Source organism: Chelonoidis abingdonii, chromosome 1 (genome assembly GCF_003597395.2).
Source record: "Chelonoidis abingdonii isolate Lonesome George chromosome 1, CheloAbing_2.0, whole genome shotgun sequence".
NCBI lineage: Eukaryota > Metazoa > Chordata > Testudines > Testudinidae > Chelonoidis > Chelonoidis abingdonii.
This window is the reverse complement of record NC_133769.1, coordinates 246,783,500-246,799,649: the sequence shown is the minus strand read 5'-3', so window position 1 is coordinate 246,799,649 and position 16,150 is coordinate 246,783,500. Positions and strand designations below refer to the sequence as shown.

Sequence of the window (16,150 nt, the reverse complement as noted above, 5' to 3'; positions counted from 1 at the left end):
AATTTTTAGTTTAGTGAACTAATGGGAAGCTCATGAAAGTCAGGGAAAAGTTAATAGTTTAGACTTATGCTTCCATGGAGGACTTAGCTAATACAGCTTCTTAAAAAGGTTTCCATTTCTTCCTCACACATTTTACTGTTGTCTGAACACTTTTAATAGGCTAAATGCATCATACTTATATTTAGATGTACTTTCCATTGCACATAAAACATTTCCCCTCCATTAGAAGCAATCTGAGAGAGAAAGAAAGAGAGAGAGAAAGTTTGTTAACATACCAGGCTTTTGACCACCTTCAGTAATTCCTCCATTACCACAGCAATGCCCTGGTACCCAAGGAGCCTGCAAATGACTTTAAAGTGAGGGGGACCAACAAAGTTCCTGTAGTTGCTATAAATGCTGGAATATGTCAAATTCAAAGCCTGATGGAAAAAAAAAAGTATTAACAAAAATAATTCAATTCACTGCACTTTCATAGCAATCTCTCATTGGATACAATGTACGTTACTTTTGGGGCAATATTTTTAAGTAGGGCTGTCAACTAATCACAGGTAATTCATGCGACTAACGCAAAACAAATAAACTAGACTAAAAAAACAGTCAAGATGAATCACAGTTTTAATCGCACAGTTAAACAATAACAGAATACCAATGTATATTTATTATAAATATTTCTGAATGTTTTTCTATATTTTCAAATATAAGGATTTCAATTACAACACAGAATACAAAGTGTACAGTGCTCATTTTATATTTTTTAATACCAATATTTGCACTGTAAAAAAGATAAACAAAAGAAATAGTATTTTTCAATTCACCTCAGACAAGTACTGAAGTGCAATCTCCAAATGTAGAATTATTTTGTTTTACATAACTGCACTCAAAAACAAAACAATGTAAAACGTTGGAGCCTACAAGTCTACTCAGTCCTACTTCCTGTTCAGTCAATCGCTAAGGCAAACAAGCTTGTTTACATTTACGGGAGATAATGCTGCCTGCTTCTTATTTACAATGTCACCTAAAAGTGAGAGTTTGCACGGCACTGTTGTAGCTAGGGTGACGAGACAGCAAATGTGAAAAATCGGGATGGGGGAACACCCAGAGATCGGCACTGTCCCTATAAAATCAGGATATCTGGTCACCCTAGTTGTAGCCGGGGTTGCAAGGTATTTACATGCCAGATATTCTCAACAACATTCGTATGCCCCATCATGCTTCAGTCACCATTCCAGGGGAGGTGCTTCCATGCTGAATTTAAATTGGTAGTCTATTATTATTTAATAGTGTGATTAAAACTGCAAATAATCACAACTATTTTTTTAATCATTTGAAAGCACTATTTTTAAGCATATTAAATTACACAGGATTAAGACAGACGTTTGCCTCTTTAGCGCCTATATATAAGATGAATTGCAAAGCTTCCTTTTAAAACAGAAGACACGACTAACTAAAATGTTCCTTAATAAGCTGAATGTATTAAACACTAATTGTTGATGACTGGACATCTTCCAGTTACTATTTATACTACCACAATCATTCCTCCTTCAATTTTATGACTACACCATGTTAAAAGGGAACAAAAGTGGCCCAAGCCAATCTCAGTGATTCTCAACCAGGGGTACATGTAACCGTGGGGGTATGCGGAGATCTCCCAGGGGGTACATCAATTCATCTAGATATTTGCCCAGTTTTACAACAGGCTACATAAAAACCATTAGCAAAGACAGTACAAATTGAAATGTACACGGCTCCATATACTATACATTGAAATGTAAGTACAATATTTATATTCCAATTTATTTATTTTATAATTATACAGTAAAAATGAGAACATAAGCAATTTTTCAGCAATAGTGTGGCTGTGAAAGTTTTGTAATTTTATTTCTGATTTTGTAAGCAAGTAGTTTTTAAGTGAGATGAAACTTGGGGTAGACAAAACAAATCAGACTCCTGAAAGGGGTACAGTAGTCTGGAAAGGCTGAGAGCCACTGATCAAGATTACCAAACATAACTGGAGCATATCCAGGTATTGTAGTTTCACTTACAGAACATTTGGGGAAAAAATCAATAGAAACTGTTATGGTTTCCATTTTATGGTGTCTTATGTAATGTTCTGAAGGCTCGAGTAAGTAAAATCAGATTTCTAAACTTAGTGATCATTACAACTAATTGATAAAGATTCTCATTTGAGCTCATAATATCTATAAATGGACAAAAATAATCTGGTATTGTGACACAGGCTGACAGAAATTATTTTGTCAATTAATATACAAGGCAAGATCCTTAGCTGTTCTCTATCAGCGTATTTTTCACCTCAGTCAATAGAACTATGTAGACTTATACCCTCTGAGAATCTGGAAGATGATTTCTAACTCACATTGGGGCTCAAATGAGAGCTAGCTGTCAAACTCCACCTATATGAGAGGGGTAATATTTGTAGCATAGGGAAAAGCAATCACTGGAAGTGGTAGAGATTATCTTGATTCCTTCTTTCACAGGAGCTTGCTCCTCTTTTGTTTCTGCAGGTTCTGTTGGATCCTCTTTGCTTCTTCTCAGTATTCACTGTTTGTAAGGGCAGGTCTTCACTACCCACCAGATCGGTGGGTGGGGATCGATCTATCGGGGATCGATTTATCGCGTCTCGTCTGGACGCAGATAAATTGATCCCTAAACGCACTCCCATCAACTCCAGAACGCCAGCTTGCAAGAGGCGGAAGCAGAGTCGACGGGGAAGCGGCAGCGGTCGACTCGCTGCCATCCTCACGGCCAGTTAAGTCGACCTAAGATATGCCGACTTCAGCTACGCGTATCTTAGGTCACACACACCCCGCCCCCACTGTATACCAAGGATAAGACATGAGTGCAAGCTAGTTGTATTATTAAATCCTGGGCTGCTCAGAAAGAAGCTGTGACCAAGGCCTGGTATACATTTATAATTTAGGTTGGAATAGCTATGTCGCTCCGGGGTGTGAAAAATACACGCACGTGAGCACTGTAGCTATGTGGACCCCACCTCGAGTATAGACGCTCTTATCACCTAGGGATGTAGCTTTGCTATAACAACAGACAACCCCTTCTGTTGGGCTAGGCTGCATCTACACTACAGAGTTATGCTGGCATAGCTACAACGCCATAGCTGTGCAGATACAGTTCTCATAATGCAGACATGTTCCAACAGTGCTCCTAGGGAGAAGAGCGTCAACTCTCTCCAATATGGATCCCACCACAGTTATTCATGCCTTTGCCTGTCAAAACTAGATTTTTGTAATATGCTCTCCGTGGTTATACAGTGAGGCCACTTGGGAACTAAATTAATAAGCAGGCAGCTGCATTCCATCAACTTTTGAACAACTGTCTACTAAAGAAAAGGGGTTACTTGTAAGCATTTAAAAACTTGCAGCTGTTGTAAATGTATACACTATAAAGCATACAAGACATAACATGGCCGATTTAAATGCTAGCGTTGGAACCTTAACTTAACCTCTCATTTTCAGACTCTGATTTTAACTGAGCTGCTTTGTATTTAATAGTATGAAATATGCACAGAAAATATCCAACAAGTTAACGCTATTTCAGCTAACTATTACAGAAAAGGAGTTACAACCAGCTAAGTATATTTGTGCTCTGGAGATACAGAAGTTTCACTTCACCTTATTTTTAAGGTTATTACATTTATTCTGCTCAGTGAGCCGTCTCCACTACAGTGAACAGACTACACAGTGAAATATGTCCTTCTATCATATTTTAAATTACAACTATTGACACCTGTTACAGATTGCATATTTATAATGATGGGGGGGGCATATTGTCTCAAATTATTTAGCCATTCTTTTTGTGAACTCAAACTGCAACAGATGTTTGGCAGATTATCAGAATCCATACAGGACATTGCTCTGGAAGAAGCTAAAAATCCTGTTATTAGATCACAGCTGATTGAAATACTGAATTCTAAATTAACACTGACCGGCAGAGAGCCCAAAACTACAACTGAGTATTAAATGCAAAACTGTACAAACAAAGGCAGAAGTAGGGACTGGGAAATAAAATGGGAGTGGTACTGGTAAAGCTGGATGAATACTTACAAAAATATTTAATTTTACAAACTGTGCTACTCCTGATTTATGCTCTTATTTCAAGTGTAGCTGGCTTGCAGCAGCAGCTTGGTTCCTGGGCTATTTTCTTGATTTGCTGCGTCCTTACAAGAATAGGTACCCTATTTATGAGTGCTAAAATAATGCATGACAGAAGATGACTCAATAAACTTTGAAGTAAAAGAATAGCTGATGGAATATCCTTTTATCTCTTTTCTATTTCAGTCTTTAACTGATAATAGACAGGTCTGTAATGGAGCAACCTTGCTCTACAAGTTTGTTGCCTATTGATACTGATGACGTACAGAGTTAATTTTCCCAAATGTTTCATAAAACATTAAACAACAGACTTTAAAAACAAAACACAGCTGAATGCTTCAGTATACCGGATACTATAAAAAATTATCCCTAAAAGCAAAAGCTTTATATTTCACAGTAATGATTTTAATTGTTGCATTAATTTGTTCTTGGGGTTTACAACTTCATAGACTTTGAGGAACAAAAATATCTGCACTACAGAATATCCCAGTATAGAGACTATTTTACTTTATCCAATTACAGAGTATTTTATTATTCTACAAAATGTTTAGAGTGAGGAGAAAGGGTACAGCTGCATACTTCAAGAAAGAGAACAGTTATGGAAAAGCAGGCACTAAAACACCAGGCAAAAGAATCAGAAATAGCCAGGCTACAAAAATACCATATTTCCCCATGAATATTTAGACATTTTACATCAGACATGTAAAGCAGCTTGGAACAATCCACCAGTAAATGTTGGATTAGTGAAGCATTATAAAACTGTGACAAGGGATTATTAAAAAAATAATAATAAAAAGTATTGCAGAGGAATACAAAAAGACTAAAGCAGAAACCTGAGACAGCAAAGTTCTCATTAATCACTGGAAGAAGCTTGCCTTTTTTTAAAGCTATTGCTTCCTCCCCCGTCCTTCCATTGGGGAAAAAAAAAAGCCACCACAAAAACCCCAAAAACTAAACAAACCTCCTGTTCTGCTGATGTCACAGAAGTGCTAGCCTTATTCACTCACAGCATCACTGAAGCAAATGTAGCTACATACAGAGCAGCATGTAACTGAAGTGCTCATACAGTATACTGTCCAAGAGGAAGCAAGTGAGAGAATGAATGCCTTTTTTCCTGCACGTTCTTTGAAAACCTAGGCAACAGGCTACTTAGTCAAGATATGCTCATGTACGAATTTAAGTAGAAGAGAAAGAAACTGTGTCACCAGCATCCCTGGAGAACAGAATTGCAAGTGTCAAGCAACGAGAATTTAGTCCAGAGAATCAGAGAGAAAACTGGCAAATACAGCTCATGAAGGAAATCACCTACACAAAAGGACACAGAAAATCTAATTTTTCATTTTTGCAATCTCTCCATCTGAAAATCTTATTCTAAGGATTTATATCAGGAAGTGAAGGTCAGTAAGGATTTTATAATGAATAAAATACTAACTTAATTTTTCAAACATTAAGATGCCAGCAATGTTATGTATGTTACCTCTAAACAGTAAAATATAATTAATGCTTGGTAAGAAAACAAAACATTGTGATTACATTTAAAAAAATAAAACCCCAAAATTTTACTAAACTGCTCTCAGGATGAGATGATGGATTCTAAATATGATCAGGCAATATTTTTTTTTTAACAATCTTTTTACTTAAAATGTAATTAACTAGAATCTATTTAACTAAAACTTGATATGGGACTCTCAAGAGCAAATAGATGCTCTGATATTATAATGTAGACCATTGTATAGATACCTAAGAGACTTAGATGGATGGTCAAGTTTAGTATTATGAAAACCACCGTTAGTCTGTTCATCCAATGAGTTTATTCAATGGCAAACTCACTTCTTTGAAATTGATGCAGCTGTTTCATTGCCTATATTTTATGGTGGTTAGAAAGAAGAGCACCTACATTCTTGAGGGGTAGGTTGTTTTGTTTTTGTTATTTTTTAGAACTGCCTATATAATTTAGATGGGTGTGTTGGCATTTATATTTTAAAAATGTTTATTGTTGTATTGTAGATGAGCATATGCCTTATATTCTTAAGCAAAATACACAAACTGCAACCGAGAATTCTGAGACATATGTTCCCACATATGAGTAGTAGTTTTTTTTTTAAAGGACTAATGCTTCATTGAAAATAGTGCATAAGGTACAGTTGTTTTAATGCGATTCTCAGATGTGTAATTTCTCCAGTGGTTTTTCCAACATAGAAAGAAAGAAAGAAAGAAAGAAAGAAAGAAAGAAGTCATATAAACTTCAGAATATTTACTATGTCAGAATTTTATAAGCTTCCATTCTCAGAAATTTTCCAATGCTAAATTGTTATATAGTCAGGAGACAAAATACATTATATCCACCATATGAAATAATATGTTCACACTGTAATGAAATCACTAATAATTTATTTCATAATCATCACTATAGTCATTTATGCTAGTAATTTAGCACAAACATTTCAAAAACACTTAAGTGCTTAGTATATGTCGACACTGCAGCCAGGAGGTGTGATTCTTAGTCCAGGTAGACAAACCTGTGCTAGCTCAACTGAGCTAGTGCGCTAGAAAGAGCAGTGAACTCAAGTACTTAAGTCAAAGGGAATAATTCCCAAGTTGCCGAGATGCTTTTGAAAATTTTACCCTCAGAAAATATATGTCTGAATAAAAACAAAGTTAAATTTCTTTACACAAATGTAAAAATCTGATGGTCTGCTAAGATGGGATGAACTAGCTAACTTTGAAAAGTAACATCACAATTTTCTCAACACTTTTTAACATATCTTATTAAAAAGTATTTGCTGCTTCTTATACTGTACAGTATTTTACTGTGGTCATGTTAAATTATTAATGGAACAGTTGGAGATTTTTTTTTTTAGTATGTAAACTACAAGCCTGACAGATGATAATGTAAATACAGTTCAGGACAGACATTTCCATTAGTTACAACTTCTTCATTTACAGCGTTACCAGGATTAATCATTTTTACTATACAAAGATTAATTACCCCCAGCAAATACGCATGATGTAACCTGTGCTTCACCTTTTGATGCTAGCTTCCATCTCTGGGCTGGTAGTTTGGCTATTCTAGCATGACTACAAAGGCAGACTAAATGTTGCTTGTCATGATAGTTCTATCAGGCTTAAAATAGAGTAGTAGGAACAAGTTCAGCAGAGCTGTATAGAACCAAGACTACTAATTGTGTTTCAGATGTTACTAATATAATGTTGATACAGTCGTTCCTTAAGGAATGGACAGAAATGTGAGCCCATGTCAGCAGGAAGGGGAGAGAATACAGGGAGTAGGGAAGTGCAACAGACAGGGAATTTTTAGAAAAAGGGGATGAGAAGAACGGATTACCTACTGACAGGCTCATGCTCTGTTCTGGTTTTTAATAATTTGATGACTAGTTAAAATCAAAAAGTCTATGGGTGAACAAAGGAGGAAACATTTGGATAGTTTTGCCTGCCTCCATCTAATTAATAAAAGTAGCCCCCATTCTCAAAAACCGGTATTTCTTAAGATTGGTTAGAATGCAGGAAAATACTAGATAGTTAATAGATAAGCCTAGAGGAAAACAATAAAAACAGATTTAAAAACCCAAAGCAAAACAAAGGCTCACTGAACTGCCAATAGATTGCTTGCGCATGTATTTTTTGGAATAGTGTGACGCAGATATCTATAGCTATATTGTTCTTCAAAGTGAAACCTGATAATCTCTTAACATAAACATCTATGATTCAAGAGAAGCGTGAGGTTTTCGCTAGTTCTTCAATAGTGCTCAATATTTAAGCTTCTGTGACTCTATACTATCAAAGTGATAAATAATGTTGTATATCGTGCTCCCTCTTCTGTTAAAAGATATTTAAAATTTATGCAGTTAAAAAAATTGTTCCATGATCTCATGTCGACAGATGTGTACTACCTCATCTGTCCATTAAAAATTCTGGCTGTTTAGTTTTCACACTACAACCGAGTTAGGAGAAGATTTTCAAAAGGCACAAAGAGGAACTAAGCACCCAACACCCACTGTCTATGGGAGTTTAGTGCTTTATGCTCATTATGCCTCTTTTGAAAGTTTCCCTCTTAATAAACAGAAGTTTTTAAATGATGGGTAATTTCACTCCCACTGGTATATTGTCTGACTGCAGATTCCTTAGAATTGCAATATTCAGTGACTTACATAATAGTACCAAACATTTCTGTAACTGGAAAGGTCTGAAAATACGCTATGATTTATTTTTCAAGCAAATGCAAGTGCCAAAGATTCTCTTTGCTTATAGATTCAGATTACTTCATTTAAAAATGCCCATAGAAAAATAAAAAGTACTGTTTCCTAATAAATTACTTTTCTAAATTACAGAACACTAATGTTTAAGAGCCACATCATTCTTCTCTGTGGTGAAGCTTCCGGGACATCTCCTTATTTTTCTGGAACTGGAACTATAATCTCCCTTTCTTGAAAGGAGACAGTTGTGAAAAAATATTAAGTGGCATCACAATGGGAGTAACAATACAAAATGTAACAGGAAGCACAGCAATGGTAATTTGGCCAACCATGGCCATTTGTGCTGACAGCTTTTACAGTATTATGTATCATCCCAACCGGAACAACATGCTGTCAGGTTATTCAAGAAAAAATTTTCAGAAAGAAGAGCGAGTGCCTGCTAGTCGGTCTTCATTTGTCATCGAAAACCTAACTCCACTAACCACCTACATATTGTGTGTAACCTGCCAATCTGCACAACCCTCCAGTGACCAGTGCAGAATTTTTCACACATTAGAAGAAGATCCAGCATCTGCAAGTAACAAAAAAAAAGATCTGGCCCTGGGTATCTGGCTAACTAGTAGTACTCTGCTTCTCATCATTGCCGGGATTCTCCTTTATGGGTGCCTGCATATATGGTACCACAAGAGACGAGAACATGTAGAAGGACAAAACACGACCTCAGACCAGGACAAGGGGGAGGCTTGGACAATAAACAAGTCACACCCCCCAGAGCAGTTTAACAGGCAAGGCAGATTAGTCCAAAGTGTTGAGGGTAAGAATGCAGAAGGTATCCAACTGGCTACCATAATAGAAAATCCCTTAACTTCTAAGGAGCCTACCACGCAAACTTCCAAAAGCCAGGAATTAGTGCCGATGACAGTTGGGCTATTTTAATTGGTAAACGCCACTGCACAGATTAACAGTGCACCATGTGTGAAATATTTTAACCCACCAAGTTCTATACCTTTCACGGTTTGTATTTGCAGTTTTTAATTCTTGCTGATGCACTCTCATCAGCATTCTTATCCACAATTGTCCCTCCCACCATCACACGTACAGCTGGAAGGTTCTCAGTATTAAGGTTTAGAACTAAATAGTCTCTTGATTTGATTAAGAAAATATTATCAAGCATACAGCACAGAAATCAAAGGGTATTCTTGGTTTTTGTTTTGGAGGGCGAGAATAAGGTTTATTCCAAAATGGTAAACCAAAATAAACACACAAATGAAAAGGACAAAGGGAGAATTATTATTCAATAATAAAACAAACTGAAAATTGCATATTGAGACCTGGTATTCTCATCCTGCAGGCAGCTCGAATGCCCTGTATTAAATGACTACATCTATAACGGTCTGTAACGTTTTTTGTCCACATCATTCAGAATCAGGTTATTTCTGAAACTGCACAGCTCATTGCTGTACACTGTACTTGACAGTTCCATTCAAAACAAGTTCCAGTTATAGGACACCAGCTAAATTCATTGATATTCGAAAAAAGGGATTCCTATTTGACCCAACTTAAAAATGCACTCAGGATGGTGACACCGGCAAGAGGCACTCTAGTTACACCACCATGAGAGGTTAAGGTGTTTAATGCCTAATGCTACAGTTATAAGAGGGAAGTGCTCATTGCACAGCATGGAAAGGGGAGATCATGAGACCCAAAACTATGACTCATGATTGCTCTGTCCCTAAACTGAAGGGGGAGAACAAAATACAATGGGCAGGTTTTTATCCAGCCACCAATTGCTGTTAAGGTACCAAGAGTAAAAGCAACTAGACTATGACTGAGTACATGTATTTTTGAGATTATGGAAATGTGCATGCAACTGTAGCTGTCCTGAAGATCTTGGCAAGTTGCCAACACTGTCCTTGAACTGGCACCTGGGGCACTCTGGAAGAATGATATGTCCAGTCTGTTTTCACAAATTCATATTCCATAGTTTTAAATCTAGTAAGCACATATTTCTTCCTTTTATGTTGATATATTTTAGTGTTATTGTATAATATGCTGTGTGTGTGTGGCTGTACGATATACTGTGATTTTATGCATTTATTTTAAACTGATATTAAAATAAGGTATATTTAAACTCAACATTCACTTAGCCAGCTCGATCTATTCCAGCAGCCAAAGAAGGACAACTGTTAGCATAGCCATTGCCATCAATTCTAATGGCTTTCTGGAAGCCAAGGTGGTCTATTACACACAGGTCTGATAATGTAGCACCCACCTAAACACTTCACAGCAGGCAGTGTGGTTTTTGCAGCTACTCCACTCCTGCAGTGTTTCAACTATTCTGTGACTGATACTTCAGTTTTTTTTAGTGCTAAGGTAGTCATACACATGGAAATCATAGCTGGCACAACCTGAAAACAAATTTGTCCACTCGCATGCCATTAGGAGATCCACAACATAATTGTGTGTTAAATGGATGGTGACTCTCCTTTCATAGGAATATGTTCAAAATTATATATCTGTACTAAATTAACCTTTATACTTGGTCTGTAAATGTTAAATAATATCACGTACATATTTTTTTTCAGTTGATTGCATTTTCCTATTGTTTCAAATGGAGATAATTACCCAAAACAGACACGAACAACTGAAATAAAGTCTGCTCAGAAACTAAAGTTCTCCCTGCAGTTTTACCTCCAAAACAAATGCAGAGAAATAAACTACTGCATACCTCTTTTTATCAACTATGATGAAATATTTGTCCTAGCTAAATTAATTCAGAGAAAAGAGACTCATACAAGGAGGAAAGATTATCCTATCGTTATGACATAAGTCCATGAGACCAGAGACCTGGCTTTGTTCCCAGCTCTGCCAATGGCTTACAGCATGACTTTGTAAAGTTACTAACTTCTCTGTATTTCAGTTTTCTAATTTGTGCCATGGGGACTGTCAGCATTCCAGGCTGACCTGGTGTGCCCCCTTGCAGGTAGGCATAGGGTTACAGGTGAGCCCTTACTAGATTTTCCCATCCCCTAGGGTATCAACAAGACGAAACAGATCATTAGATGCTAAAGAGCACCTCCCTGGGGAGGGTCTCGTTTCTTAACAGAAAAGCCAAAACAGAATATAAACAAAAAACTTTCACTCCGGCATCTCATTTGGGTGACTAAGTCATTCTGAGCCCTTCTTCTCCTCACCTAAGTCTAGGGCTTGTTTCCACCCATGGTCTTCCCCCAAGATTGTCTCTGCCCCTGCTGTTAGGCCTACTGCCCCTACTGGAGTACGACCCTTCTCTGGATTCAGAGGTGAGGGGAGGCCCAACCACTGCAACTCTTCTCTAGGACAGCCGCTGATCCTTGCCAGGGCAGCATTTGGGAGACCTCTGGCTGAGACCAGACCCTCTTATATGCCTGCTGACTGCAGCCCTCCTCTCCAGGAACACCTCTCACAGACTCTCCATGCTGGTGGGTTCCCCAGAGAGCTCACCCTCTAGGCTCCCTGCCCAGTCCTCTGGCTCAGGCCTCTTCCTGGGAGTTCCTCTCCACAGGAGCGTCCTGTCTCCCTTCAGTTTCCCTCTGTCATAAACAGATAGCTAAGGGTTAATGTCTCCTTTACCTGTAAAGGGTTAACAAACAGGGAACCAAACACCTGACCAGGGGACCAATCAGGAAACAAGATACTTTCAAATCTCAAAGGGAGGGAAGCCTTTGTTTGTGGTTTTTGGGTTTGGCTTTGTTCTCTCTGGGTCCTGGACGGGACTAGAGGTGAAACCAGGTTTCTGCAATCTCCCTGCTACAGTCTCTTATCTATTCAGAATAGTGAGTAAGTAAAGGCGGTTATAGTCTTTTTTAATTGCTTTGCTGTATTTGCAACTGTGTATCTGGCTGGTTGAGTTTTTATGTGTATTTGGCTGCAAGTATCTTAAATTGTATTTCTGCTGGAGAGAGCATTCATTCTATTGTCTATAAGCTAAAAAACCCTGTATATTTACCATCTTGATTACAGAGACAATTTTTATGTTTTCCTTCTTTTATTAAAGTTTTCCACTTTTTTTTTTAGAATCTAATTGATCTTTTAGTTATCTTGTATAAGACTCCAGGGAAAGGAAAGACAGGGGGGAGGGGAAATCTGCTCTCTGTGTTTATCTCTCTGTATTGTGTTTCAAATAGTTGAAGCACAGTATCTCCTGGTGTACTCAGGCAGGAACGATCTGGGAGGAGGTAAAGAAGGGGGAAGGGAAGTGGGTTATTTCCCTTTGTTGTGAGACTCAAGGAATCTGAGTCTTGGGGTCCCCAAGGAAGGTTTTAGGGAGACCAGAGTTCATCGGGCACACAGAGTCGTGATTGGTGGCAGCGCTACAGGATCTAAGCTGGTAATTAAGCTTAGAGGGTTCATGCTGGTACCCAAATTTTGGATGCTAAGGTTCAGATTTGGGAATTATACCATATGACACCCTCTAACTGAGCCTGGATAACCTGTATTAGGTCCAGCTGCTGGGTTGCTAATTAGCCACCTGAGGCAGTTAATGACCCCAAGTAGGGACTTCACATAAGACAGTCTCAAGCAGACTAGGCCCTAATTCCCCATAAAAGGCAGCTTCCCCATGACAAGGACTCAATAAAATTCCCAAAGATTTAGAGAGGGTCAATTAATTGATGTTAGTATGCCACACTGAGATCCCTGATGGAAACTGCTATAGAACTATTATATTATTTACAATTTTCAGCTGTGATAAAATCTTTGTATTACTTCAGGCTTTTACTTATTACAGCCCTGTGTACACAACAATGACAAAAAATGTAGGCACTTAAGAGCCTAAGTCCCAATGACTTTCAAGAGCAATTAAGTGCTTCAAGAGACAAGATGGGTGAGGTATTGGACGAACATCTGTCAGTAAAAGAGACAAGTTTTTGAGCTACACAGAGCTCTTCTGATTTGGGAAAAGTACTCAGCGTCACAGCTAAATACGACATGGAACAGACTGTTAAGCCTAAATGCTTAAGTCAGTTTTGAAAGTGCGACATAGGAGCTTTTGAAAGTTTCACCCTAGGTCACCCTATATAGAATTAGAACATTCATAATCTTCTGCTCTGAGCCACATTGATTGATTTGGCTTTCTAACCTGTGAGAATCTGCAGTCAGATAATCTCTCTACAATCTCAGGTTCACCGCGGTGGTCTTGTGTTTTGGCAGCTTGCTCTTTGATTAAATGAGAAGGTATATATTTAGAGTGACGACTGAGACTGCCAATAAGAACCAACTAGTGCAAATTAATATTGACCTAGGAACTGACCTGAAACTACTATTGATTTAATATAAACCACTGAACAGCCAGATGGCAAATCCTTTTTTTTCGTTTTTTTGTTAAGTGGTTTCGAGGTGAAAAGCTCAGTGTACTATCTCCACTCCCCTAAGACATCAAATCCTCCTAAACTGTTACCAAAATATGCTTCATGTTCGTAACACATAACTGACATTAACAAAAAACAAAAACAAAGAGGCGAAGTTACAGATGGAAGAAAAGACACTCAGAATGCTCTACTTGTCAATTAACAGTTTCTCATCAAAGACAAGCATACATCATGAGTGAAATCCTGCCTCTACTAAGTCAGTGTGAGTTTTGCCATTGACTTTAATGTGGCCAAGACTTCGACCTATGTCTTTAATTTAGATGATGGAATATTTTTCCTCTACAGAATAAATTAGATGATATACACACAGAGCTCTGAAGACCTAACTGTATATTAACTGTTTAAGTATTAGTAAATGCTCTTTAAGCCAAAAGTAGCCTCTGTAGTGGCTGGTCTACATATCCTCCATAAGAATTCTATGCTTCATAATCAGATAAAGCTAATCATGATTCTTAAGGTAATATTCTCCCATTTGGGAGTTATGCAATATTATATGGCCATCCAATGTTTCCTCCTCCTCCAGAGCCATCTCTCCATAACCTGATGGCAGTATGTCCTATATGGCTATTTGACTCTTGAATGAAGTCAAGAGACATCATTCTGCACGCTCTCAAACATTCTGGCTGACAAAGTCAGTCATTTTTTGCAGTTAGGTATTTTTCTAGCTGACTGTTCTATTCCCAGTGCCAGCCAGGAGGAGCCTTTTACAATACCCACTGGCCTATATCTCATTACTGATATGAAAACAGAGGTCTGTGGGTACATAAAATCAGATGCTTTAGGAACTAACCAGTTAACTGGAAGAGCATGACAGGAGACCATACACAACCTGAAGAGAGAGAGAGAGAGAGTGTGAGTGTGTGTGTTTCATTACTTATCAGAAAATCTACCAAATCAAAAAAGTTGGAGTGTTTTGTTACGGATTTTTAAAATATTTTGCTGATTTAAGGATGGGTTGGTAATCTTAATAGCAGTCACAGTGGGAGTTAATACCTGTTTTATTGCAGAGCTGTGAGAAGCTAAAGAAGAGAATGTGGTTGGGCGCGCTGGATGATGAATAGGGGAACTCAATGGCATGATCTGTCCTCACTTCTCAATTGGCTCCATTACTTGCAGATAGAGAGCATTTTATTTTTAAAAGGTTCTGCAACAGGTCAATCTTCCAGCTAAACAAATTTAGCCTTGGAATCTATAAATCTATGAAAGTTCATCTCCAGCAGAGCATTCAGAATCTTGTCTCATAATCCAAAGATGGTAGATTTTTTTTTGCTGGACCCCAAATGCCCTACCACCATCATACATCAAATATTTTAAGTTCAGTGCTTCAGGAAACACACACCACAGGCACACACATAGGGACCATCAATCAAAGTAGTAGTAAAGAATAGAATAAATCCAAGGTGAGGTACAGTTCTGCTTTCCCCCACACACTGTTCAATAACTGCTTGGAAATGAATATTCTAATTAAAATCACTATTTGTGGCAACACTCAGTTTAACTTTTAAATTTTCCACATAAAGAAAGATTAATTCTCATTTTTCCTTCATGTTCTAGAAGCACAGATTTTACAATAGCAATCATTACCTTGGGACCCAACATGTAGCACTTCTGAGCTGTATTTTATCTGTCTATAATTAGCTATATAAGCCTGGACAAATCACTTAAATCAATCTGTATCAGTTTCCTCCATTTGTAAAAACTGATATAGCAATACTTACAGCACCTAACAGTGGTGGTGTGATAATTAATTCATGTGTATACAGTACTTTGAAAATGAGATGTGCTAAGTATAATTAGATAATGAACAGTAACCACACAAGCATGAAACAAACCTAGGTGGTTCACTGAATCAGTTATAATTCTAAATACAATACATAAGATTTGCAACCTCTTCTGGATTAACACCCATCTAACTGTACCATGAAATGAGAAACATTCTTCACATAAAGCTTGCACTTTGTCTCTCTTCTTACTTGAAAAATGCTGCAAATTAGAGTGATAATTCATCTCCTCTATTTAAAATACTTCCTAGTGACTTGTTAAGGCACTGTTATTACATAACTATGGGCTGGGACAGGGTGTTCAGAAAAATTACCACCTGTTCCTTCCCATGAACTTTTTAGGATATCAGTGTGACGCTATGCCCCATATTCTTCATAGAGATATGGTTATGATAGGATTATGATATAACTAAGATGTGTTTTATTCAAGATGGGTCATTTGCAATATCATTGGAAAGATTATGATTTACTGAATATGATGATCCTATTTGTATGCATGTATCATTTTTGTATCTGAAGTTAGGAATATCATCTATGCATCTTTTACACGTGTTTACACCTGGGAAACGCCCACTACACAGAATACAATCAGTCTACGTGGCCAGGTGAGAAGGGCCATTAGG

At 37.6% G+C, this 16,150-nt stretch overlaps 2 protein-coding genes across 11 annotated transcripts in view; one reads left to right on the top strand and one right to left on the bottom strand.

Annotated features, from left to right (window-relative positions):
• CYFIP1 (cytoplasmic FMR1 interacting protein 1) overlaps positions 1-16,150 on the bottom strand; it is a 136,550-nt gene that overhangs the window by 31,111 nt on the left and 89,289 nt on the right. For 9 of the 10 annotated variants that reach the window (XR_012654870.1, XM_032776118.2, XM_075060871.1 and 6 more), the window contains one exon: positions 276-419. The exons of the other annotated variant lie outside the window; for it this stretch is intronic. Coding sequence is in view for 8 of the 9 variants with exons in the window: in XM_032776118.2 (XP_032632009.1) it covers positions 276-419 (144 nt within the window). In the remaining variant the exon portion in view is untranslated. The remainder of the gene's footprint in view (positions 1-275; positions 420-16,150) is intronic. 10 annotated transcript variants of the gene reach the window in all.
• Positions 8,453-10,941, top strand: LOC116822325 (fibronectin type III domain-containing protein 9-like). The gene has a single exon (XM_032776130.2). The coding sequence runs from the start codon at positions 8,612-8,614 to the stop codon at positions 9,272-9,274; it is 663 nt and encodes a 220-aa protein (XP_032632021.1). The 5' UTR covers positions 8,453-8,611; the 3' UTR covers positions 9,275-10,941.

What these genes read in the sequence shown, in the direction of transcription:
- LOC116822325 (XM_032776130.2), top strand. Translation starts at nt 8,612, where the DNA reads ATGGGAGTAACAATACAAAATGTAACAGGAAGCACAGCAATGGTAATT.